This window comes from Cupressus sempervirens, chromosome 7 (genome assembly GCF_028749045.1).
Source record: "Cupressus sempervirens isolate cs-2001-9-10 chromosome 7, ASM2874904v1, whole genome shotgun sequence".
In the NCBI taxonomy this organism is placed as follows: Eukaryota; Viridiplantae; Streptophyta; class Pinopsida; order Cupressales; family Cupressaceae; genus Cupressus; species Cupressus sempervirens.
The window spans coordinates 305,841,804-305,868,466 of record NC_143124.1 but is presented as its reverse complement, the minus strand read 5'-3'; the positions used below and the strand labels follow the sequence as shown (position 1 = coordinate 305,868,466).

Genomic DNA, 26,663 nt, shown 5'->3' with positions numbered 1-26,663 from the left:
GTATACTTGAGGATTGAATGACACGGTTTCCTTGAATAACTTCTTTGGAAAAGCGACAAACGCGGTTTTCACGATTAAGTATTCTCAGACAACCAAAAAGAAAAAGATAATTGGCGTAGGAGATCTTTCTCTTTTTCTTTGCGAAGGAATTTACACGATCTTTCACCGACATCACGGCACAAATCTGTGTACAATCACCTTACCAAAATACATACATCATGTTTAACAGTGTACTGTGCTGCAATTCGGGCAAATTCTCGTATTGTTTATGTAGTGAACGTACATTAATCATTGGAGAGCTGTAAAATTGACACTAACCCGGAACTCAGGTATGCCGAGATTACGAAGGTAAAGAAACGTTATCCATACACGTCAAGATGTGTTATAAGAAGAGGCAAGCGATATCCCTTAAACAAATTGTTCTAAATTATATGATATCTATTGTTCTGAACTATATGATATCTTAGTCCTTGCTGGAAAAATGTGTTTGTATTTGGCAAGCGGTTTTAATGATTTCATTGTGGATATTGTTTCCAAGGCCAAAAAGGCAGAGGAAGCGAGGGATAGGAAAGAACCATGCATTCTCACTGTGCCGGTAGCCATTCTAGGCGAAAGCACCAGGTTCTACCATCCCACCATGGTATCTTTGGGACCTTATCATAATTACTTTCCAGAGTATTATGGCAAGAAGGTAGAAGAGTCACTCACAGAGAAAGAAAAGGAGCGGCGCAAGCAGCTTGAAGGAATGGAATCGGACAAGTTGTTAGCCACAAAAAAATTCTGGCAGCTTTCCGATGATTCAAAGCACCAAGGCAAGCTCAAGGCTCTGAGAGAGGTATCTGAAAGGAAGAAAGTGGCTGATAAATATGACAGAGATTTATCTCATGTCCCTCTAAAGAAATTTTCTGAGATGTGCTTTGTAGACGTGGCTTTTTTGCTTGAATTTCTCAACACTTTCGTTATGGGTTTCAATAGACACGAGGATGGTATCGGCATCTGCAGCACCCTTCCGCTAGTTTACAATGGATGGGACGATACCTCTACTCAGGTAAGTTCTAGCCATCCTGTTTTCTATGAACGCAGTAACAATCCTGTGCTCTTCGCCATTTTAATGGATGTGATGAAACTTGAGAACCAACTGCCAATGGTGGTTCTTGAGAAAGCAATGGAGCTAACACAGAAGAAGACCATATTGGAGCATTTGCTTCGCCATCTATGTTTGCATATTTCCCCTATAAAGTCCCAAACTCCATGGCCTTGTAATAGCACTCTCAATTTGGTTGCATGCAAACACCTCTTGGATTGCTTAAGGCTAACGCTTGTCTCCAGAGATTCATGGTTTTCTTATAAGAAGAGTTTAAGGCTGGCTTCATTCGTTTCTGACTCATCTGGTTCCGATTGTGATTTCAGATCCCCTGTGCTTAGGTTTTTATATTGTCTTGTTAGTCCTTGTGTCAGCAAAAAGGAAGTTCCTGAGACAAACGAGGAAAGGTATCTTCCATATGGAGCAGACAAACTTAAAAGAGCAGGAGTTGTGTTCAAAGTGATGGATCATGGCGGGATCCATGACATCTATTTCGACGAGAAGACTGCCACGCTGCATCTTCCAGAAATTGATGTTGGGTTGTGGACGGAAGCAATTTTCAGAAATTTATTGGCATATGAGGCGTGCTATAAAAGTGGAAGCAGTGAACTTTTAGAGACAAGTAGTGATGAAGATCAGAAAGTTGTCACTCGATTTGTCCTGTTCATGTCACAGTTGGCTGAAACTGAAAGACACGCAGACGTTTTGAGGGAGGAGAAAATCATTAAGAACAATCTGGGTGACAGCAAAGAGGTGGCCAGGATGTGGAACGATATGAACAGTTCAAGATGGATACCGAAATGCAATCAATTTGATGAAATCAGCAGGAAGCTGAATCAACACATCGGTCAGCAGTGGGTGGTCTGGTTCGCTGAATTATGGGAGCAATATTTCTCAAAACCATGGCTCGTCTTGGCCGTAATCATAGCCGTTATTGTGTTTGCAGAAACCGTCGTAAGCCTCTGGTCCTCACTGAAGGACAACGTTTAAGGAGTGTGTCTGTGTTTAGATTTCTATGTAATTTGTATTTGTAATCATAGCGTTTATTGTGCTTGCAGAAACTGTCGTAAGCCTCTGGTCCACACTGAGGCCCCGTTTGGTTGCTGGAAGATGAGGGCCAAAACCGGGTTATTAGGAGTAAAACCAGGTTTTGCAAAAAAACTTTGGTGTTTGGTTGGTTAAAATCATAACCTGGTTTTCAATTTCATCTTCCAATTTTGGTCAAAAATTGGAAGAAGTTTCTTCCAACAAAAAGGTGGAATTCGAAATTAAAACCAGGTTTTGAATTTTATGACAGTTTTTTTAATAATATTGTGGGGTCCATGGTATATTCATCTTCCGTGTCAACCAAACGGACCATTGGCTTTCCAAACCACAAAATCAGGTTTTTGAAAACCTGGTTATAAGATAACCTGGTTATGGCACAAATTTATCTTCCCCAACCAAATTTATCTGGTCCACACTGAAGGACGACGTTTAAGGAGTGTCTCTGTGTTTAGTTTTCTATGTTTGTATATGACATCATAGCAGGAGGCTATTGTCAAGAATAGTTTTTCTTCTTATTGGGATTGTTCACATTAGAGAAAGGTTTACTCTTTTTATTGCATATTTGCTATACAAAACAGAATTATAATAGACTTGTATGTCAATTTTACTGATCACGTCGTCTTTTTATTTATATTAGGTTGTGGACAATTCTCCTGTTATTATTCTTCTAGCTCTTTACAGCAGAATCGACCAAATTCTGGATGTAATTCATTAAAGTACTATCGAAAATTAAATTGTATGGAATAATTTAATAACATAATATTGTGACTTTGTATTCCACATAAGAAGAATTTCGAAATATTATGATCATCTCAAATAATGTGTTCTATGGGTAATTTATTATTAAATTGTTTTAAGTGTTTCTTCTTAATGTAATATTTGTTTATATTCAACATCTTGATTTAGATTTTTTTTAAAGATTTGTGTTAAGTTAAAAGAGAGTAATAAATTTGGTATAAATAATTCAAACTGATTACATCATTGTTCATTAATATATCTATATTTTCTTCTATATAGAGATGCTATTGAATAACAATTATAGTAAAATATTAATTTATATTTTATAATAAATTACAAAATAATTAAAATCAAAATAGTTGTGCAAATATTAGATGCATCATTGGAACATATTTTATCTTTATGATTCATTATTTTTATATGATTATTTGTTTTTCATAATAAATTAGAAAATGGAAACTGTCAAAAAACTTAAGAGGGATATTTATTCTATTTATCAAACAAATTTTATCAATACGTCTTTTTATTAAATTTTTTATATATATATTACCATTACTAGTTGTCAATCTAGTTTTTTTGCATTATTCTTTTCTATTATCTGTGGTTTCACTTGATGCATTTTTTACTTAAGTATTTTGATCTATTTACTTCCCAAGGGTTCATCAATGGATTTCACTTTCTAGATCCTCAATCAAGATTGCTAGTAGGCACTTTATTTGTGTATAGTTTTTCACTCTTGTAGAAGAGAAGAATAATACCATGAATACCCTCTAGTTTTTAAGAACCTGTCAAGATATTGAGACATGCATTAAATAGCCAAATATCCATTGTTTTTATTAGATAAACAGGTTTTACAGGGAACCTAAAACCCAAAAGTTAGTACATAAGAAGGCTAATAATAAGCGTGACAGCCCAGCCAAAAAAGTATAAGTTCAAAGGCTGATAATAAGCATTAAGCCCAGCCAAAGGAAAGAGTATTGAGAAAAGACCAGGAAAAGGAAACAAGCAAAGCCATGACCAAAAGCTAGAACAAAAAGCCAAATGACAGCGATAAACAAAAAAATAGGCAAGAGTTATTCCTCATTCTTTCGCTCCAGATCATGCATCACCTGAGTAGCCTCAAAGGCCAGTTGATTCTCCTCCATTTCCATCTATTGCGCCCTTTGATTCCCCTAGTCCTGAGCAGGAGTGGAGTTGTCCTTTGCAAGGTCGTCCTCCATTCTGGCCTCATCCCTGTCATTTCCATCATCATCATCATGCGTTTCTCTATCTTTGATCCAACCCTTGAGAGAGATGATGTTGTTGTTGATGGAGGCTAACAATGAAAACATCTGATTCACAAGGTTGTGATTGTAGTTTTCTAGGTTGTGTATCCTTTGTTTCACCAAAGTGAGCCTATCAGTCGAATTCGTCCTCCTGTTGGCATCCATTCCTTTCCTTGTTGCCTCAATATGTTTCACCTGGTCTTTAACCTCCTCAAGCTCGTGGAAAAGCAATTTGATTGATTTAAAATTATCAATCATGCTATTGTGAGCATTATTTAAAAGGTTCATCCCTGTCTCCCTGGCTCTGTCCAAAATAGCCACAATCGCTAGATCAATTAATTCTTCTAGCTGCTACTCTTCTTGATTATCCACGAGGATTTGGGGATTCATGGCCTCCCTAAAGATACCCATTTTGGTGGTCTTGAAATTGAAATTGATAAATGCTTTCCTCCTGTCTTTGGTCTGCACTTCCCCTTCCGCATACCCAGCTTTCTCCTCTTTCTGCTCCTTAGGGTGGAGATGGACAGGAGAAAGGGGCAGCACAGATGCCTCCTCATATTGAGAGCGCACATCCTCCAGACTCTCCCTCTTGTGCTTCTTCCTTCCACTATCCTCCTTTGTTTCCTCCTACGTCTCCTTAACCACCTCCTTAGACTCTGGATCCTCCTTATCATCGCTACCTCCCTCCTCAGCCTTCTCAGCCTACTTCTGCCCGAGATCCCTAGGGCTTTTTCTGCTTGGGGTTATGGGGGAGGGGGATTTTTAGCATGGTAAGTCGCTGCTATTCCTTAAAGAGGAGATCTCACCTTTCTTAGAACTGAGGCTCTAAATATCTTCCGAGTCAGAGGAGTAACTGGAACTTCTAGACTCCACAATCTCTATCTGAGGGGGGCATTGCTAATAGTCTGAGCTTTGAAGTGCTCATGGATAAGTAGCAGCAGCCCCTCATGCAGAGTCAGGTTAGCAATAGGCTTCTTTTTGAAGCTATCCATGGCCTTACTCATAGAGGTTAACAGATAAAAAGGAAAAGAAATTCTGGCTTTCTTCTAGAAATGATTTAAAATAACAAAGTGGTGGGTTCAGGCTCTATCAAACCTTGGGTCCAAAGTGATGTACTCAATAAAAACTTTCAGAACATACCTCCACTACTTCTTCATGGAGTCAGGGACATAGTAGGTGTCAATTTTTTTCAACGCCTTCAATTCCTTCTCACTCTCCATAAAGTCCCTAACCGCATTGGCTGAGAGCTTCTTATCCCTGAAGAATTTGAAACCCTCGATAGGGATCTTAGTGACAGCTGCGATCACCTTCTCTATTATTTGAAAGTTGATGCCATTCACCTTAACCCTGCCATCCTTCTAGGACCCCACCATACTGTTGGTCACCTCATAATCAAAACCGTACAGCTTCATGAGATACTTGGATACCCCACCCTCTTCTAGCTTTTCCCAAACTTTCGGCTTGCTTCTCCATTTCTCAAAGTCCCCCACCAGCTCCTTTCTGCATCTCTCGCCCACCATCTCCGCACACTGCACACCCACTTTACTCATATGCTTTTGTTACAAATAATCAACCATTTATTTTACAACATGGTTTTGTTATTATAGATCATCGTATACCCTTAACTCAGTCTCCAGACATCTAGTAGAAGAGTGAGCTATTAGATACAATAAATGTATATAATTGAGGAGAGTATAAAGATACAAAGTCTCTTCCTAAATATGAAAGATAAAATATAAGGACATGAAAAATTTGAAATAAGTATTTGAACTTGGAGCTAGTAGAGTTCGAACAATACTCAACAATATTCTCCAAGATATCTTAGAGTTAAAATAGTTCCCAACACTATCTATCTACCTCATTAATGAGTGAACTTAACTTAACTTTGATAATGAGTAAATATGTAAATTACCATTTATTCCAATATACCACTTAAGTGCAACATAGTTATATTAATTTTGAGGTAGAAAATTGCGTGGATCTTGAAAACAAAGTTATATAGGTGTCCATTTACAGCTACAATTTAATCTCTCGTAATGAGAGAAAATGAGAAAACCTACGATGAGAGAGGTCTTCTCTGAAAGAGAGAACATGAAGGTTTAGGAAGGCTTTGAATGTACATCTTTATATCATCAACGTTAGCATCACTAGATTAAAATGATATCTATATTGATGTCAATGACTACTATGGTACTATATCTAAAATTCCCTATTTGAAATAATGATGTTCTAGATTTTTCTTCTTTCATGTTGCCAAGGTCTTCCTAGGATGAGATGTGCACTCCAACTAGTACTTCTTAAATTATGATTAGGTAGAAAAAATCACAATAGTATTGTTAGGTATATGTACAAAAGGTTTAGTACTGGTGGGGGGAGGAATCAATACTTTTAAAAATCTTTTCTTTTTATTATCAATTTTATAACCAGTAGCAAAATCCAATATTTTAATATAATAACTAATAGATATAACCAATAGCATAATCATTAACCATTAACTATTTTGATGCATAAAATTAAATATCAACAAGAAATCAACACACATAACTAATAGATTTGGTACCATAGAAAAATCTTGGTTGAAGCCTTAAAAATTGTGGCAGAGATGGCACAAAAAACTTTTTAACTGTAGTCAACAAAGTTTTTTCAATTTCGTGTAAAATAGTGATTCCTTCTTAGAAATTCACCTTTTGAGGAGTGATTTCTATAATGTTAGTTGTATGAGTACCTTGATAAGACTACTTGGCTAAGAGATTTTATCTTTCTTGCCTCAGTATTCACCTTGTTAGAGGACTTGACAAAATTCCATTCATGAACTTAACTAGCCCTATAAAAGACTTCACAAATCTTGTAAAAAATTAATTATTTGTACAAGATAACTTGACCTCTCTCTCTCTCTCTCTCTCTCTCTCTCTCTCTCTCTCTCTCTCTCTCTCTCTCTCCATTCCTCCGTCCCTCCCTCCCCCCCTCCCCCTCTCTCCCTCTCTCTCCCCTTTGTGTGTGTGTATGGGGGAGGGGGGTAGTAAATATTAGATTAAAATAGTTCTCAATATCCTTATTAATTCCAAAACATGTAACTAGTATATGAAACACCAATAGAAAGATTAGCAAACACAATACCACAATATTTGTTTGATACAGAAACTCTTTATTGGAGGGAAAACCTCAATGGAGATGGTATCTACAATATGATGTAGTAACATATAAGCTCCTTGTAAGATGATGAACCCTATTAGGACTTAATAAATACATTTAGTACATATCAGTCCCTATTAGGAGACTTCGAATATTTTCTAGGCGATTTCAACCCTACTAGTAGTTATTCCAACCCTTTTAGGAGTTATGGATGAAAAAAGGACCCACTTTACAAATAGCTTCAGGGAAAGACCAACAAATTTTCTGTCAAACTTGCCTCAAGATTATCCTTCTCAAAATCATATAGGTAAATAGTAATCCACAATAACTTATTTGTGAAATAAATTCTCTTTTTCATCTCGTCTTGTCTCAACTACACCAATTTTTTTTTGGTCAAAAGATATTCAATATCAAGTTCACTAGATCTCACATACACCTTGCATACTTGAATTACACATTTTCATCACTTTATTAGAATCTCATGCTCTACCACAAGACAATTTAATATTTTCTTTATACCAAGTTCTAGAATATGTTATTGAGTTGATCTTGGGGGTTTCTCAATTTAGAATTATAATATAGGACCTCTTAAGATATATTATTACATTACACATTACAATTGCAATATTATATCTTTCCACAATTACAACCAAACCCTATACTCATAGTCTTCATAATGGTCCTCATTCATAATATTTGACTTTTCTCACTAAACAATGTCATCTCTAGTTAGTCTTCTACCTCTATAAAACTTCTCCCTATCATATTTTATCTCTATTAGGTGATATAATCTATACATAAACAACTCTAGTGCACATGAACTCTACCTAAACATTGTCATCAATAAATATCACATAGCCATCTACTATCTTCATATTTCTACACATACACTTGTACACGATATGTAGACATTGTGTAGAATATCTTGTTAAGTTCACGTGACCTAATCTCTAATCGTCAAACCAAATGACTTTAATCTTTGTATGTTACTCTATTAGTCACACATAATAACATTAATATTGACATCGATGACAAAAACTTCCATTATTGCAACATATGGCCACTATATTATGCATCTAGAAATGAAAGGATACTCACCCATATCAATATCATCAACATTGAAGTTCCATGAATATCAAATTTCTATGTTCCATCTTCTCCCCAATTCTTCTTGACCATGAATATCGACTTTATTATGACCAATATGAATATGGAAGTTTTTAATAACCTCTAAACATTAGCATCTTTTCAAATCCTTCTAATTCTTTTATAATTCTCTAAATATATTTGTCCTAGGAACGTCAATCTTCCTCATAGATATTCCTCCCCATTCACATCAATCAATCACGTTTTACTCTCCCCCATTGATATTATATATAATTATTTTCATGTATTACCCTCCCCCATTGGAATCAATGAAAGATGTATTATTATGTCAATTCAAATATATAAGATATACGCTAAGCTCAAGCGTCCTTCATAACATAGGTCAAACATAGATACTACCCCATAAAGGAAGAATCAAGCATCCAATCCAAATAAAGAATATTGCTCTATTACTATTGGACTGATGTAATCTCTACATCAACTACTCAAAATTAGGCTAGGGAATAACCCTAAGCATACCTCTCAAGTAATCAAATGTATCCATCAGCAATGGATTTGTAAATATGTCTATTATTTTATCCTTTTTACTTATATGCTCTAATCTAATCTTTTTCTTTGCAAATTTCTACCTTGAAAAGTAATACTTAATAGATAAATTCTTTGTCTTTGAATTTAAAATTGGATTCTTATCCCATTCTCATTTTACTTGTGTGATCCTAATGTATGATACCTAGTTGTGTAACTCAATTCGAATGTCCTTGGACATTTGTTTAATCCAAATTATCTCATGACAATTATTTTCTGCTACTACATACTATGTTTTTTCTTTGCTATTTAAAATATAGTCATGTTTATTTCTTAGCCAAGAAACCAATCTTCCTCCCAAGAAAAATGCTAGTGTACTTATATTTTTTGTGTGTCATCCACATTGTCAGCCCAATCCACATTAGTGTATGCATATAACATAAAATCATTTGAACTATCATTCCATTATCATAATTTAAGTGTAACCTTCAAATATCTGAAAATTTCATTTCACTACCATATAATGAGACTCTTTGGGATCATTTTAAAATATCTCCACTATACCAATTGTATTAGCTATATTTTCTCTAGTATGTGTTAGATATTACAATACTCCAATCATAGATATATACTCTTCATGTTCAATGGTAGGTACTTCATCTTTGCTAGATAATTTGTGATTAGTTACAATAGGTATTCCTGTGAGAAAACTTCCAACAAAAATATTCGTATTTCCACATAACCCATAATAGATCTGAAATAAATATGCAATTAAAATCCACATGCGAGAGAATAGACAACATACCCACAAAAAAGTGACACGAGATATATCATGGGAAACCCTCATTGAGGAAAACTACCCATCCTCCAAAATCATCTATCGCCATGTATTATTCAGCAAAAACAACATTGCAATATAACCATGGAAACCTTTAAAACCATAGCCACAACCAATAAATCCATGTAAATAAGCATCAATCCACACATCCCATGCCATGCTTCCCACCTTCAGAAATGTTCCCTTGGCTAACCTATCAAGTCTTGTCTTGACTGACTTTCCCTTTTTTCCTTTTGTCTTTCTCACACCAACAACTAACATTGTATGCTTATATAGTAGCAAGTCCCACAAAACCACCAAGTGGTATTACATAAACCATGTTCTATCTAATTCATTGGATGCACTTTTAATATTGGACATTTAGTTCTTTTCCACATTATTAAATAATTACATCAAATATTATCACAATGTTACAATACAACTGATCAAGTATATCCCATGGAAATATTTACATGTTGCATGCCCATTTAGGTGCTCCTAGGTGCAACATTACATTAAAAAAATTTAATTAATATGATATAAAAATAGTATGCAATGCATGCAATACCCATTATCTCAATAATCTCCCACTTATTGTATACATTGCATAGGGTCAATCTATAGCCATGTAAATGAATAAGGAAATGATCCCTCCTAACACATCCACCATCATTGATCAAAGTACACCATGTGCTCCATCCTGGTATCCACAAAAAAATCAAAGTATCAAGCCTCTCGAACATGAATGATGTCACTTCCTATTATGCCACTACCATTAGACATACATATGATACATCTAAAGAGAAAACTACACATCCTATCACATTAGAACACTATGATGTTTGGGGTCAAATTACAATGGCAATTTGTGAAGGAAGTGCAATTTGTGTTTGATTTATATGTTTCTTTTTTAAATGTCCTTGATGTCATTGTAATATTGATGGTTTCATTTATTATTGTAGCACCTGTATGGTTACAAACAAAAGAAAAAGAAAACAATTGGCTCATTTTTCATTTGTCAAGCTAGGGCGAAGAGATAGGATGAATTCATGGTGCCGATGTAAAGCAAGGAAAGGAGTGTATACCCATATATTTCTATACTTTTTATCTTGATTGGTTAAAGCTTCTACATTTTCCATGTTTGCATTGAAGCCTTAGAGTCTCCAAGGATTCGTTGGATCAAGTGTTGTTTCTCTATGACAAATAGAGGTTCTAGGTAGCTAAACATTGAGTAATCACAATAGTAAGGATTATCATTTATCATTGGCTACACCTATAACTATTTTTCTATTTGACCTAGATTCTCATTCCTCCTTCACTCTTTCTCTCAAGCACCCACTCCCTTCCTTTTCATTATTCCTCATATAGGTTCAACTGCTAGTAATACTAGCCCCAATATGAAATACAACAGCTTAAACTCCAATCGATCATCAAACAAGCTACTAATCATGATAGTTGCTCCAACAAAAAGTTAACTTCCCATTCTTAGAAAGATCTATAGTGCTAGTTCCACACTCTTCTAATAGGGGTTCGTGGGATATCACTAGAATGAACATAAATATATTTTCTTAGGTCCCCTTTGTGTGTTATGGAATAATCTTTTTTAATATTATATTTATTGTCATTCAAGTCTGCAAGGAAGTGTGTGTGAATAGGAGAGGGAAATGACCTATAGCTTTTGATGACTATGTGGATCTCATTAATGAACCCAAGTGTTCATCTTAAACATTGAAGAAGTATGACAAGATCCTAGTAGGTGATGACTGGTTCTGTACAATAGCAATGAGAGGGACATGATGTTTGTGGAAGCTAACAATCCCATAATAAACTTCATAATTTCTAATTAATCATTGATCTATATTAAATATGCATAAGCACTCAATCACTCAATATTTATGAAGCCTTATGAAAAATAACTCTCATTGGAATCCCAAAAAAAATCCTCCTCATAGGGAGGAGCCAAGCCCCATTATGTTTGTTAAGTATTATGCTTCAAATCTCACTATTGTATATCCTTCAATACAAAGGTAAATGATTAAGAATTTCAAGTTTCCATAATCTATTTGATTTATGTTTACTGTTTTTGATTTTTATTGTTTGATTTTTTAGAGTCAATATTTTGATTATTTTATATTAAAGTGTAATCCATCATTAGAGTTGTACAAAAAATTGACTCTAAAAATTCCACACAATCAAAACTAAAAATACTAAACTGAAACAGTGAAACAAATTAAGAGAAATTAAATTTCACTTTAAAATAACTTCTTGGACTATTTATAACCACATACCAAGTAGCTTTAGGTGCATGATCTCTTAGTTGCTTGAAATAGGAATGGCTAAAACTCTGACAAAGATACCATTAACCAACTAAAATGTTGTTATATCGAAGCCACACAATAGACATGATCATATCCTTATATGGGTCAACTAGTAATACTGCAAGTATTATGTTAAGTTTCATATTTCCCCACAACATTTGACAAGAAGCATCCCAAAAAACAGGTTGTTGCAGAGAAAAGGTTAACTACCTTTGCCAAATGGAAACATGGGATAAAATACATATCTTATATGATAGATCTATTTATCAGGATCTATGTTAGTATTAAGAGTTCTAGGCTTATTTGAACGTTCCACTCTCAAGCGTCAATGCTATAACACCAACTATAATGTGTACCCCCATATGATATTTGGAAATTTTATGGAAAATATAAAAGATATACGGCCATTATTCGGAATATGTATGGAAATTGTATCCCACATTATATATCTTTGTGTTATAATTTATGCCCCCTTAGTTTTTCCATTCATTCATTCATTTAGGATTCATGAGTGAATATTCATTTTGTCTCTAGTGGTTTTCTTGTGATCTATGTCTCTTCAGTGATCTTTTTTAGTGGAGAAGGAAGAAAGAGAAAAGGAAAATAAAGGGTCTTGTATACACAGTTTAGTATTAGTGGATTACATACAATCACATTAGTGGCTAGTAAGAGTAACAAGAGTCTAAGCTAGTTATTAGTAGTCATAGTATTAGTAATAGTACTATTATATTGTAGTATACAATTCAGAGCCAAACTATACTATGATCATAAATAATAAATATACCTAGAATTGTTCATACCAAATATATGATCAAGCACAAGGCAATCTAACTGATCCTCTATTGATTTTAGGTGCAAACCCACAAACTCCTTTATGTTTCCATATGACCTAGTTTTGCATTGAGTTACTTTCTACAATTACTCTTTATCGGAGGCATCTTCTATTTTTTTGTTAGTAGCAATAAATTTCCAACAATCATCAATAATAACAAAAGGTTGAGGTGGTCCTCCTTCTAGGAAACTATAAGTTGTCATCATGAGAAACATAAACTGAATTATATTTTATGTGTGCTGATAAAATTCGATTGACCAATAGCATTTCATATCAGTGATACGATGGAAAAATGAAGTAGGAGGATAGAAAAAGAAAGGTTATCAATATGTAGACCAATTCATAGCCAATGACAATTTTGATTTTGTTATACAAACAATATCTTTCATTTTGATTCCAAGGAAAATAGGAGTAAGAGATCTATGTATTCCAAAGGAACATTAACATTATTGGCTTTACCTCTTTAGTTTCTCATCTATGACTCTAGATGAGACGTCAATGTAAATTGCATCCCAAGTAAGCCATCCAAATGAATCAATGATTCCAGGCACTTGCTAATTTCAGAAGACTCAAATTAAATCAATGGAATGTAATCCCACCCATGGTCTGAAATCAAAGAAGAAAATATGGGAATATTTAAATGATAATAATCAACATTGCCTTCTTTTCATCTCTATTTTTGGGATATTTAAATCAAAATAATTAACATCACCTTCATTTCACATTTTCTTCTCACATTCAAATTGTGAGTGTCCTGTCAAGATAAGCACACACACTCATAGTCTACACCTTAAGATAAAACATGTAAAAAAGGACAAATAAAACTCAAATATATAACTGACATATATTTTTTGAATATAGATTTCAATACAATAACTTTTTCCCCACTAGAATAATTTTAAGTGCACAAATGCACATATATTTTATTATAACTAATTATTATTTTTCTACTTTTTTAATTTGTAGATATTTGGTTTTTTAAATGTTTATCTCATAAAAATATCAACATGACTATCTATTTTATTTCTATTTATATATTAACAAATGAATATTACTATCTTATATAATGTAGACTAGCTACTTTGATTCTCATGCTCGAGATTTTGCAACCTTGGCTATTGCTAGTTGTTCTACCCTACTATTTATAAGACAATCTATGAATTGAATCTATTCATCTACCTTTACATGTGAACTACACCGGGGAGCTAATCCAGTTCCATAGTAGGAAGCAACCTCTCTTCTAGTTTTAAAATCATCAATATATGATCCAAACCCATTAATCTACCACAAAACATACCATAGATCTAATTCAACTTATCTTTTATTCCTTGACCACACATATAAAATTAAGGGCTTTCACTTGTAATGAAGATTAGAAAAAGAAATTACCATCCACATAAGTTTAATACATGCTAAAAGGATTAGGCACTCCATTTTCTCTATTTTCTTTTCATTTTGTAGTGTACATGTTTAGTATATGAATAATATCTGATAAATTTTATACATCATCCTCTTGAGTCTAAAATTGCAACACACTAGCTTGCCTTGTAACCTGTTAAATAGGGCACACTAGTTGAGAAGTGAGATACATGGAGAAACACCTAGGGTGAATCTTAGTTACCAAAAATTCTTAAAAGAGAATGGTTTTGATCTAATAATAGAACAAATTTGGTCTCATAGGTCATTTAGATTAACTTGTTTCAAAAAGCATCTCTTTACCTTTTAAATTTTTTTATAAAAGAATAAAATATTCTTGATCAATGGATAAATGATTTTTCAAATCATGAAATGAAATAAGACGTGAGAAAGTTGAAGATAACCTTAAACGGATCAAACATGCTTACACATGTATGAGCATGAAGATGACAATTATTGTGACATGACCTATTAATAAAAGGTAGATGAGATTACGTGGGATGGAGATACATGAATGAGAAACAAAAATAGATGGCTCCCTTTACCTTTTCTTCTCCCATTCAAACTGTGAGTGTCCTATCATAACAAGCACACACTCATGCTCTTGACCAAAAGATAAAACATGTAATAAAAGATAAATCAAAGTTAGATTTGTCATTGGGTTATATTTTTTCATTGAAAATGTTAACTACATCTAAAGATATAATTTTGGACCAACTTTAACTAGTATTACTCTCCCTTTCTTTACTTTTAATCTTATCTAAAATGCATTTCCGCAAAATTGTTTTGGATTTTCCAACCACTTATGAGTTTAATCAAACATCATATTTAAGTTTTTCTAAACCCACAATAGCTATTAGTTTCATATTGGTTTTCTTAGATTGATTATCAATGATGAAGCATAGATCAATGGCCTTAAGGAATTCATTGGGCATAGATTCACTAGAAAAGAATGACACATTATCCACCTATAACTTCAAAAAATTCTACAGCCAAGAGAAAATTAAAAGCTCTAGGGAGCTCCAGAAAACCTTGGAAACAACTGTGCTTGTACAAAACTTAGTTAGAGGAGCTATGTTCTAAATTATCTTGTCTCTATTTAGAAATCTTAATCAAATTATGCTAGTCTAATCCTATAACCCTTTCCAATTTTTGATCAAATTAAGTGTGAAAGAGCTTGGACAAGCTATTATAAATGCGATCAAAACATCTATATTTGAATTCAAACTAAAAACAAACCATATCCAAAAATAAAAAACCAAAATCAATAAATAATTGAAGCCAAATTAAAAAAAATTCAATGATACATGTTAATTTTAGATACAAAAATGCAAAGAAAATATAGGAGCATCAAATAAGGATAAGATCTAGGACAAAGAATCAGGCCCAATTGAATAATTTGTGATTACTAGGTTGAAATAGATTGATTTTTTTCTACAAAGATCTATCCAAGGAGTTGCATCAGACTTTGGGAGAGAAAGGTTCCCAATGTTGTCAAAACCAATAGCAAAAGTTGAAAAGTTAGACAAATGAGTCACCAAACACAAAAAAGAAATCCTAAAATCCAAAGAAAGGGGGCAAAAAATAATAATGGAATCAAGATGACATCGAAGAGATTACAGGAAGGAATACGAACATTACAAAATTAGAAGAATAAAGGACCACCATAGAAAAATCAATATCTATTAAAGAGACAAGGGTCACTAGAGTATCAATTAAAGCTAAGATAATATCAACCATAGACATAGTAGCAACAATTGGAGAAAGGGGTACCATATCGATATTATAAATATAAATATAAATTGATTCATCACATTGAATTTCACCTTATTTAATTCCCTAGTCCTTCCTCTACCACTAACATATCACTTTACACACCCACAGATCTTTGTCATAGGAAATTTTAAGGTAAAGAAAGAAAGAAAAATCTATTCAAAGTGCTTCTTTTATTTTAATATTTGGACCAAAGGAATTACATATTGTTGTATTGGATGGGATTCAAGATTTCCATTCGTACATTAATGTGTCCTAGTGTGTATTTTCATTTTTAAAATATGCATGTTTGTTCTTTAAGCCCTTTTTTTTAGATTCACCACAATATTCTAATTTTATAGCATTCTTGATTAATTGAGTGAGGGCTTAATTTGGGCTTAAGCCATGTCAAGTTCTTGTCAGTGTTGAATGTATAGCATATCAGTATTCGATGATTATTCAAGATGGCTCAATATGATCTTGGTAGTGTTTGACCCAGGATGCAAGGTAGTCAATTATGTATTTGATCTACACATAATCGTGACTAAGATCACGTATGATCTATGAATATGATTGTGTATATATTACTATCATGAGTGATGGAAATCAAGCTCATTTTGTATAATATCAACAATTATGTTAACGATAACAATTTGTTAACTATCTTTTGGAAAGGGGCACATCATGTAAAGATATGGCCCTATGCATATAAGGGACATGTAGAGTCATGTTTCTACATAAGACAAATCCTTCAACATTTATATATGTTAAATTTGTGGATCACTGGAAGCATATCAATACACACATATTATCACTAGCAATCTGCATATGAGATACCTGCAATAAAAAAAGAACAATATTAGTATTATTCATTGCTTAGTTTGAACACAAGAGTAATAGATCAAAAAAATCTTGAAGCACTACATACTTCAGCCACTTACTATTTCTAATTAGTTGGCACTCTCCATTTTACTAAAGCAATGATATTTATATCATAAAACTCTATAATTTTACTATGAAAAAAAAAGTTTGAGTAAAAAAATGTTAATCACTCTCCCATGTAGTAGCAATTGAATTATGAGTAAATCAACTGAAAAAATAAAATGAATGATGCCCAATATATTGCACCTTACAGAGTTTTGCTAAAAGTTGCAACATTATCCCTCCAACCAACTATTCATTCAAACTAGAATGCATTAACATTATTTAAGGCTCCCATATTAATGTAATTAATTCATTTCCACACATTTAAATAACCTTATAATTTGGGATTGATGATATCCTTATATCATTTAACAAATAAAATTCAGTTTACTTGAGTCTATTTAATAATTACATTTCAAATCACCATTCAACACATTCACATTAAATTATGGAGAAGAAGGCATGACAATAAACACACAGTATATGTGTATGTGTGCACTTTAGAACTTAAGGATGGCTTCATCCATTTCTGACTCATCTTGTTTCGATTGTGAATTCAAATCCATGTGCTTGAGTTTTTATATTGTCTTTGTTAAAACAAGTCATAAACAACATAAAAACCAAAGTAATGATTTTTGTACTATAGACAACAGGGAAGAACGAAGCTAGAAAATAGAGATATTACTGATAAACAACAATATATTAATCTAGCTTGCTTACATACATTAGACCTTAAAATATCTTCTAACAATGCATAGCTTGTATGTACACATCACATATTTATACATGTCATATCAAAATCTAGAAACTCCTTTTCTAGAGCATTCTATGTCCTAGATTGTTCTACATCTAATTTGGATTGTGGAATAGAAGGCTCTAGGAAGCCTCTTCTCTGGATTCTTCTAGACAATCTTAACCCTTAACATCACCGCTTAAGACTGGCTACAAAAAACAAAGAGGGAGAGAGGAAGAGGGGAACATTATATGACTATCTCCCTTTAATGTTCACCTCAATCATTTTGAGCATACTCCGTAGCTCGATGAATATAAGCATAATAGTGGTTAAATTCTTAATCAGAAAATATCACAAATTCAAAAAGACTTTCTTCATGATCAACTCTACCAATGACAATTATATTGGTTGGTTCTTTTCTATCCCTAACAATGACTTGATCGGTAGTAACAACAAACTCATATCCAGCTTGAACTATTTTGTATAATGAAATTAGATCAACCCCTAATCATTCAACCAATAAAACATTTTCCAAAGACCCATTTGTTACATTAATAGTTCCTATATTTATAACTGGTAGTTTCATTTTAATGCCAATAGTAATTTCTTGATCTGAATTCTTTCCTTCATAAAAATCAGTAAGCAAAGATCTATCTCCAGTCATGTGAAATTATGCACCAGAATCTAAAATCTATTCTTTAATAGAATCTGAAGCAAGTCATTGAAATATATTATTACTGCAGTAGACTGAATATTTTTCAGTTTTAATTTATTTTGTCTATCCACTTTTCACAAGATGTATCAGAATTGTCCTGAGTTTCTACAATCTTGCTAGCCCTTGTGTCAGGAAATTTTCCTGAGATTAGCGAGGAAAGGTACCTTCCATATGGATCAGACAAACTTAAAAGAGCAGGAATTGTGTTCAAAGAGATGGATACCGAAATGCAATCAATTTGATGATATGACCAGGGAGCTGAATGTTCATTGGTCAGCAGTGGGTGGTCTGGTACACTGAATTAAGGGAGGAGTATTTCTCAAAACCATGGCTCATCTTGGCTGTAATCAAAGCGATTATTGTGTTTGCAGAAACCGTCGTAAGCCTCTGGTCCTCACTGAAGGACGACGTTTAAGGAGTGTGTCTGTGTTTAGATTTCTATGTATGTATTTGACCTCATAGCAGGAGGTTATTGTCAAGAATAATTTTTTCTACTTATTGGGATTATTCACATTAGACAAAGGTTTGCTCCTTTTATTTCATATTCGCTTTTACAAAACATAATTCTGATAGTGTTGCATGTCACTTTTACTGATCATGTCTTCTTTTTATATTAGGTTGTGGACGATTCTCCTTTTATTATTTTCCTAACTCTTTACAGTAGAGTCGACAAAATTATAGATCTAATTTATTATATTACTATTGAAAATTAAATTGTATGTAATAAATTTAAATAACATAACATTGTGTCTTTGTAATGCACATAAAAGGAATTTCAAAATATTATGATTATCTTACATAATGTATTTCATGGGCAGCTTATTATTAAGTAATTGAAGAGTTTCTTCTGAATGTAATATTTGTTTATAGTCAACGTCTTGATCTAGAAAAATGTTGAAGATTTGTTTTAATTTAAATAGACCAAAAAATTTGTTATAAATAATTCTAATTGAGTATATATATATATAGGGATGTTATTAAATAACAATCATAGAAAATTTTTAATTTATATTTTATAATAAACTATAAAATAATTACAATCAAAATAGTTATGCAAATATTGGATGCATTATTACAACATATTTTATTTTTACGATTAACATTTTTCTATGATAATTTATTTTTCGTAATAAATTAAAAAATAGAAACTGTTGAAAAATTAAGAGAAATATTTTTTCTATTGTTCAAACAAAATTTATCAATTTAATTTTTATTAAAACTTTTATATATTTTATTCTCTCTAGCCCTCTCACTTGATGTAATTTTTAGTTAAATCTTTTGATATTTACTTCCCAAGGGTTCATTAATGGAGTTCAGTCTCTAGATTCCTCAATCAAGATTGTTAGTAGGCATTTTGTTTGTGTATAGTTTTTCAGCTCTATAAAGGAGGAGGAAAACATCATGAATACCCTCTAGTTTTTAAGAACCCATCAAGATATTGAGACATATATTGAATAGCCAATTATCCATTGTTACTAATAGTCAACCATTTATTTTAAAACATGGCTTTGTTGTTATAGGTCATCCTATAACCATAACTTAGTTTCCAAATGTCTAGTAGAAGAGAGACAAGTAATAGACACAATAGATGTAAGTAATTGAGGTGATTATAAAGATACAAAGTCTCTTATTAAATATGATAGACAAAATATAAGGAAATGAAAAGGTTGAAATATGTGTCTAAACTTGGTGCTAATCGAGTTCTAAGAGTACTCAAAAATATCCTCTAAGATATGTTAGAGTCCAAATAGTTCCCAACAATATCTATCTACCTTAATACTAAGTGCGCTCAAGATAATGAGTAAATACGTAAATTACCATTTATTCCAATACACCCCTTAAGTGTCACACAGTTATATGAATGTTCATGTCAAAGATTGCATGGATCTTGAGAACAAATTTATGTTAGGTGTTCATTTACAACAACAATGTAATGTCTCATTATATGTAATAAGAGAAAATGATAAAACCTACTATGAGAGAGGTCATCTCCAAAAGAGAGAACATGAAGGTTTAAGAAGGCTTCAAACATACATCTTTAAATCATCAACATTGGCATCACTAGATCAAAATGACATTTAGACTAATGTGGATGACTAGTATGGTATTATACCTAAAATTCCTTATTTGAAATGATGATGTTCTAGATGCATCAATCTTAATGATTACTCCACATAGTAGTTCTTAAAGTATTATTAGATAAAAAAAATATCAATAGTATTGTTAAGTATATGTAGGAAAGGTTAAGTACTAGGGTAGGGGGATCGTGAATTAATACTAAAGAATTTTTATTTTATTTTTATCAATGATTTAACTAATAGTCAATTCCAAGATTAATCTAATAACTAGTAGATATAATTGATGGCATAATCATTATCCATTAACTATTTTGATGCATAAAAGTAAATAATAAAACATGAAAGAAATCAATACACACATAACACATGGATTTGGTATCATAGAAAAACCTTGGTTATAGGGAAAAACTAGGGTGGAGATGGCACCAACAACTTTTTTACTATAGGCAACAAGGTTTTTTTCTATCTGGGATAAAATAGTGATTCCTTCTTAGAAACTCACCTTGTGAGGAGTGATTGATATGATGTTAATTGTATTAGTACCTTATTAAGACTAGTTGACTAAAATATTTTAACTTTGCTATCTAGGCATTCAACTACTTGGTAAAAGTTTACACACGAACATAACTAGTCTTATAAAAGACTTTACAAATCTTGTGGAAAATTTATTAAGTATTTGTACATGATAACCTAGCCTATTTCATACCTCTCCCTTAATCTTATTAGATCCCTTTGTTCCTTTTTCCTCTATCTATGATAACATATTTTTGTTCTCTCTCCCTTGTTTTGTGCCCCTCCCCCCCCCCCCCCACCCCCAACCCACCTCTCTCTCTCTCTCTCTCTCTCTCTCTCTCTCTCTCTCTCTCTCTCTCTGTATGTATGTGTGTGTAGGTGAATTAAATATTATATTTAAAAAACTTTTAATATCCTTTTTAAATCCAAAACATGTAAATAGTATATGCAACAACGATGAAAAGATAAGAATACAGAATAGCACAAGATTTGTTAATTAGGGAAGCTCTTGATCAGAGGGAAAAACTCAGTGGGGATGGTACCCACAAAATGATGTACAAATATATAGGGTCCTTGTAAGATGATGAACCCTTCTAGGACTCAACTAAATACATTTTATACATATTAGTCCCTATTAGAAGACTATGAATCATTTTTAGGATATTGCAACCCTATTAGGAGTTGTTCTAACCTTATTAGAATTTGTGGAAGAAAAAATGATCCACTGGACAAATAGTTTCAAGGAAAGATCATCAAATTGTTGTTCAACTTTCCTTAGTCCTATCCTTCTTAGAATAATATACATAAATAACTATCAATAACAACTTATTTTTCAAATATAGTGGCTTGCTTAATTCACTATGTCTCAACTCCATCAAATACATCTAGGATCAAAATATATTCAATATTTATTTCACTGGATCCCACATACACTTCACATCCTCACCCTACACATTCTCATCACTTAATCCCTATTCTATGATTTGCCAATGGGAAATAATATTTTCTTAATTCAAAGTTTTAGAAGTTAAGTTATTGAGTCAACCTTGGGGATATCTAAATTTATAATAACATTATATATCCATCTTAATATATTACATTACACATTACATTGCAATATTAAATCATTCCACAATTATAACCAAACCATCAGCTCATAGTCTTCATAATGCTTTGCATGCATAACCTTTAACTTTTCTCACTTAACCACATCATCTTTAGTTTTTCTTCTACCTTTGGACAACCTCTTTTTGGTATATTTCATCTCTAATAATTGATATAATCTCAACATCAACAACTGCTACACATGAAATCTACCTAAACGTTGTCTTCAATAAATATGAAATAATTATTTATTGTCTTCATAATTCTATATGTGTTCTTATCTATGATATGTAGATACTCTATAGAACATCTTGTTAATTGTGCATCACCTCAAATTCAATCCTCGAACCACATGACCTCAATCATTGTTTGTTTCTTTGTCAGTCTCATAGAATAACATGTGTGTTGAAATCAATAAAATAAACTATCTTGAATGCAACATATGACCACTACATTATGCCTCCAACAATATTAGGATAATCCCCCATGAGAATGTGCTTAACATTCATGCTAAAACTACCCATTTTTGGCATTGATGGAAACATATATAAAAAAACATCTAAGTTCAATGAATACCAAATATCTATATTGCATCTTCTCCCACATTCTTGTTGACCATAAATGTCCATTGTATTGCAACCAATATGCATAAGGATGTTGTTAATATCCTCCATCCATTAGTATATTTTCTAATCATCTTATTCCTTTTCGAATCCTTTAAATATCTATCTCTTGGGAACTTCAGTTTCTCTCATAGATATTCTTCCTCATTGACATCAATCAATCATGTTTTACTATCCCCCATTGATATTATACAAGATTTTTTTAATGTATTACTCTCCCCCATTGACATAAATGAAAAGGGCATCGTTATGTCAATCCAAATACATAAGATATATAATCAGCTCATGTGTCCAAAGACACTATTAAATACAAGTTACCAAGAGCCCTTCATGACTAGCAAAAATAGAGATACTCCCCCATAAATTAAGCATCAAGCATCCAATCCAGATAAAGAATAATGCACTCTATTACCATGGGACTAATGAAATCTCTACATCAACTACTAAAAAGTATGTTAGGGCATGACACTAATCATACCTCTCAAGTATTCAAATATATCTTTAAGAAGGACTTCTTAAATATGTCTATTATTTTCTCCTTTATACTTATATACTCCAATCTATTTTTTTTCTATACAAATTTCCCTCTTAAAAATTAAAAATTTATAGGATTCTTAGACATACTAACTATACATCTGTAATCATAATGTATGATAATAGGTTGTGTAAACTCAATTCAATTGTCCTTCAACATTTGTGTCATCTGAATGATATGATTACAATTATTTTCCGGTACTACATACTTTTCTTCTTCTACTCTTTGTGAAATATAGTAATATTTATTCCTTTGCTAAGAGTCTAATCTTCCTCCCAAGAAAAATGTTCCACCACTTGTATTTTTTATTTTTTTTGCATTCACATGGCCTTCCAAAACAACATTAGTGTATGCACATAGGGTAAAATCATTTAAACTATCATACCATAATCCAAATTAGATGTAACCTTTAAATACCTAAAAATTGTTTTAACTATGGCACAATGTGACTGTTTAGGATCATCTTGAAATCTCTCTAGAATATCAATTTCATTATCTATATTTGGTCTAGTATCTATTAGATATTTCAACCCTTTAATCACAAATTTATACTTTTTTTGTTCAATGGTAGGTGTTTTATCTTTTCTAGATAGCTTGTGACTAGTTACCATAGGTGTTCCAATAGGCTTGCAACTTTCTAAACCAAATATTTTCAAAAAATATGTAAAATACTTAGTTTGTGATATGAAAATAGAATCATAGTTCCAAACATAGTGCAATCCTAGGAAATATTTCTTCTCAACAATCATACTCATCTAAAATTATTTCTTAATTTCTACTTCAAATACTTCATTTTCTTCATCATCTTCTCTAAATATTATATCATCCACAAAACTTTAACAATTATCAATCCATCTTTAACTTGTTTCAAAAACAAAGTACTATCTGAAGTACCTTTAGTGAATCCCAATTTTTCAAAATATTTTTCTAATGTTGCATACAAATCTCTAGATGCTTGTCACAATCTATACAATGCTTTCTTGAACTTGTAAAACCATTTCTCCTTCCCAAGTCAAAGCAAAACCTCTAGGAGCTCAATATAAATTTCTTCTTCAATTACTCCATCCAAAAATGCTAATTGGTAATCTATCTAATGTACTCTCAATTTATTTTTAGCAGCATATGCTAAAATCATTGTAACTACTTCTATTTTCAAAATAGGTTTAAATGTTTTCTCATAATTAATGAAACCTTCTTTCTATGAATAACCTTTACATACCCATCTTTCTTTATTTTTTATAGCGTCACCTTAGTCATTCACCTTATTTTTGCAAGCGTGTCTATTTTCTGCAAAGTTCTTTACTTTCAATTGTGTGTTTATTTCAAGATGTGTGTTTTCTTTAAATGTTGTGTTAGTCAAGCAGTTAGATGCAAGAAAGACTCTTTCTTGATAGATCTCGTAGATCTCTCCTTTTGGTTTTAATTTTTGGAAAGGGATATTTCTTTGTAAAATCATTCAGATGAGTTTGTTTCTTGTATCAACTGAAAATGAATCTTAGTTGTAGGTGTAAATGACTTTAAGTCTTGAAATAAAAATTGCAAATTGACAACTCACAACACTTTGCAAATTTAAAGATTAACTATTTTGGTGTTTTTGAAATCAAGGTTGTTATAGCAAGGGATAATCAAAACTTGTTGGTTCAGGTAAAAATTTCTTTTCAAAGAAAAACTCGGATCATTGTTAGGCATGAGAGTTCCCTAAAAGGTTTAATAAAAGAGAAACATAAGGGTTATCAAACTAAAGAGAGAAACTAGAAAAACGACACCAATACCTTGGTTGCACAGTCTAAGAATGGTCAGGGTAAAGAAGAAAAAATAATTATAAATGGTATTAAATTCAAAGATTCTAGAAGATCCTAAAAAGTAATTAGATAAATAGGGATATGCATTCTAAAATTGCCATCCCCTATCTATAAAAATTGCTTCAAGGAAGAATCAAATGGAAAAAAGCGAGCTCTATGAAGCAAATCAAAAGAGATTACTAAGGAATTAAAATACAAAATTGATAACCCATCAAGAGCCCTTAGACAAAATTCTCTCATATGGTTCAATAGTGATTTGTAAGTTAGTTTAGAAGGATTCTTGATGAATGGACCAATGGAGTAAAAGGTTGTCTCTGAATTTTTGAAAGCCCATAATAGACTACATTTAGAAACATCAAAGGAAATAAATACACTAAACAAACATTGGGATTGAAGATTCATGTTTATAAAATTTTGACTATCAAGGAACTTAAAAGCTTCTTGAAGAGTTCAGAATTCAATTGTCGTTTGACACATATCAGAAGAACACTTGCTGATGAAGAAATGCCTTTGTCATTTCTTACCATTTTGTGGGGATATTTTTTGTGGTCTCATGATTGATGCTCCATTTCTCCTAGAAATGATTACCTCTTAGAAAATTTTATCTACCAGAGTCCTAGTTTAGAATTTGGGTCTTTTCAGACTCCCATAGGAGTCTAGGTCAATCTCGAGTCTTTGACTGGGGAAGTCTAGAGAGCCATAATGTTGAAAAAAATTCAATTTTTTCTTGAGTCTCATGTACTTAAGTCTACACTAGCACACTAGCACAAATGTCCATAGTGCAAAAGTCACATGCACACCTCTAGAGGGTGCACACCTATAAATATGTGCATCCTCAAAGGTGTGCATCAGGGGCCCAGGGTCTATAGAAGATCTTGGATCTCCCTTCTTCTATTCACTTTTTTCTCTACTCTCTTGATCAACCACACCCTGCCACATCCCAATGTGTACTATCTCTATTGCATCCTACCAACAAGGAACAAAGAACACAAGAATAGTTTAGCCCTTTGCAAAGGTGTGTACCTCTACAAAACAAAAGCCTAAAAAAACAAAACCTAAAGATAATTAAACTAAAACACCATGAAGGTGCATACATGCACACCTCAATGAGGTGCGTAGGTGTGTACCTCCACAAAAAAAAAAGCCTAAAAAAAAACTAAACCTAAGGATAGCTAACCTAAGACACTATGAATGTGCGCACATGCAAAGCTCAAAAAGGTGCACATGTACAAACCCTCCTTAACAAGCACAACTTAAATAATTAATGTAAGATCTGACACTATAAAGGTGTGCATATGTACATGTCTACAAGGTACACATGTACATTCCTTTGTGCCTTCATAAAATAAGTATAAATGTAAAAAAAAAACTAAGCCCCCTAAAGTTGTACATGCACTATGTAACTATGCACATGTGCATGTGCACACCTTTGCCAGTTGTGTAACTACCAACAAAAGGTCAATAGGGGCCCAATTTGTGCACTAGTGCACTTTCAAGGGTGAACTAGGTGTGCTAAGGTATATTTTAGGGCACTTTGGGGGTGGTGGTGGTGGGGGATTTAATGGTTTATTATTGAACTTTGCTTGATTCTAACTAGTGTGAG

The 26,663-nt window shown here is 32.6% G+C and overlaps 1 protein-coding gene across 1 annotated transcript; it reads left to right on the top strand.

Moving 5' to 3' along the window:
* Positions 1–481: 481 nt before the first annotated feature.
* On the top strand, positions 482–18,820 carry LOC149546623 (putative UPF0481 protein At3g02645). The gene is made up of 3 exons (XM_089794013.1): positions 482–2,068; positions 2,769–2,834; positions 18,686–18,820. Exons 1-3 carry the CDS (start codon positions 482–484, stop codon positions 18,818–18,820), a joined length of 1,788 nt encoding a protein of 595 aa, XP_089650139.1.
* Positions 18,821–26,663: the final 7,843 nt, after the last annotated feature.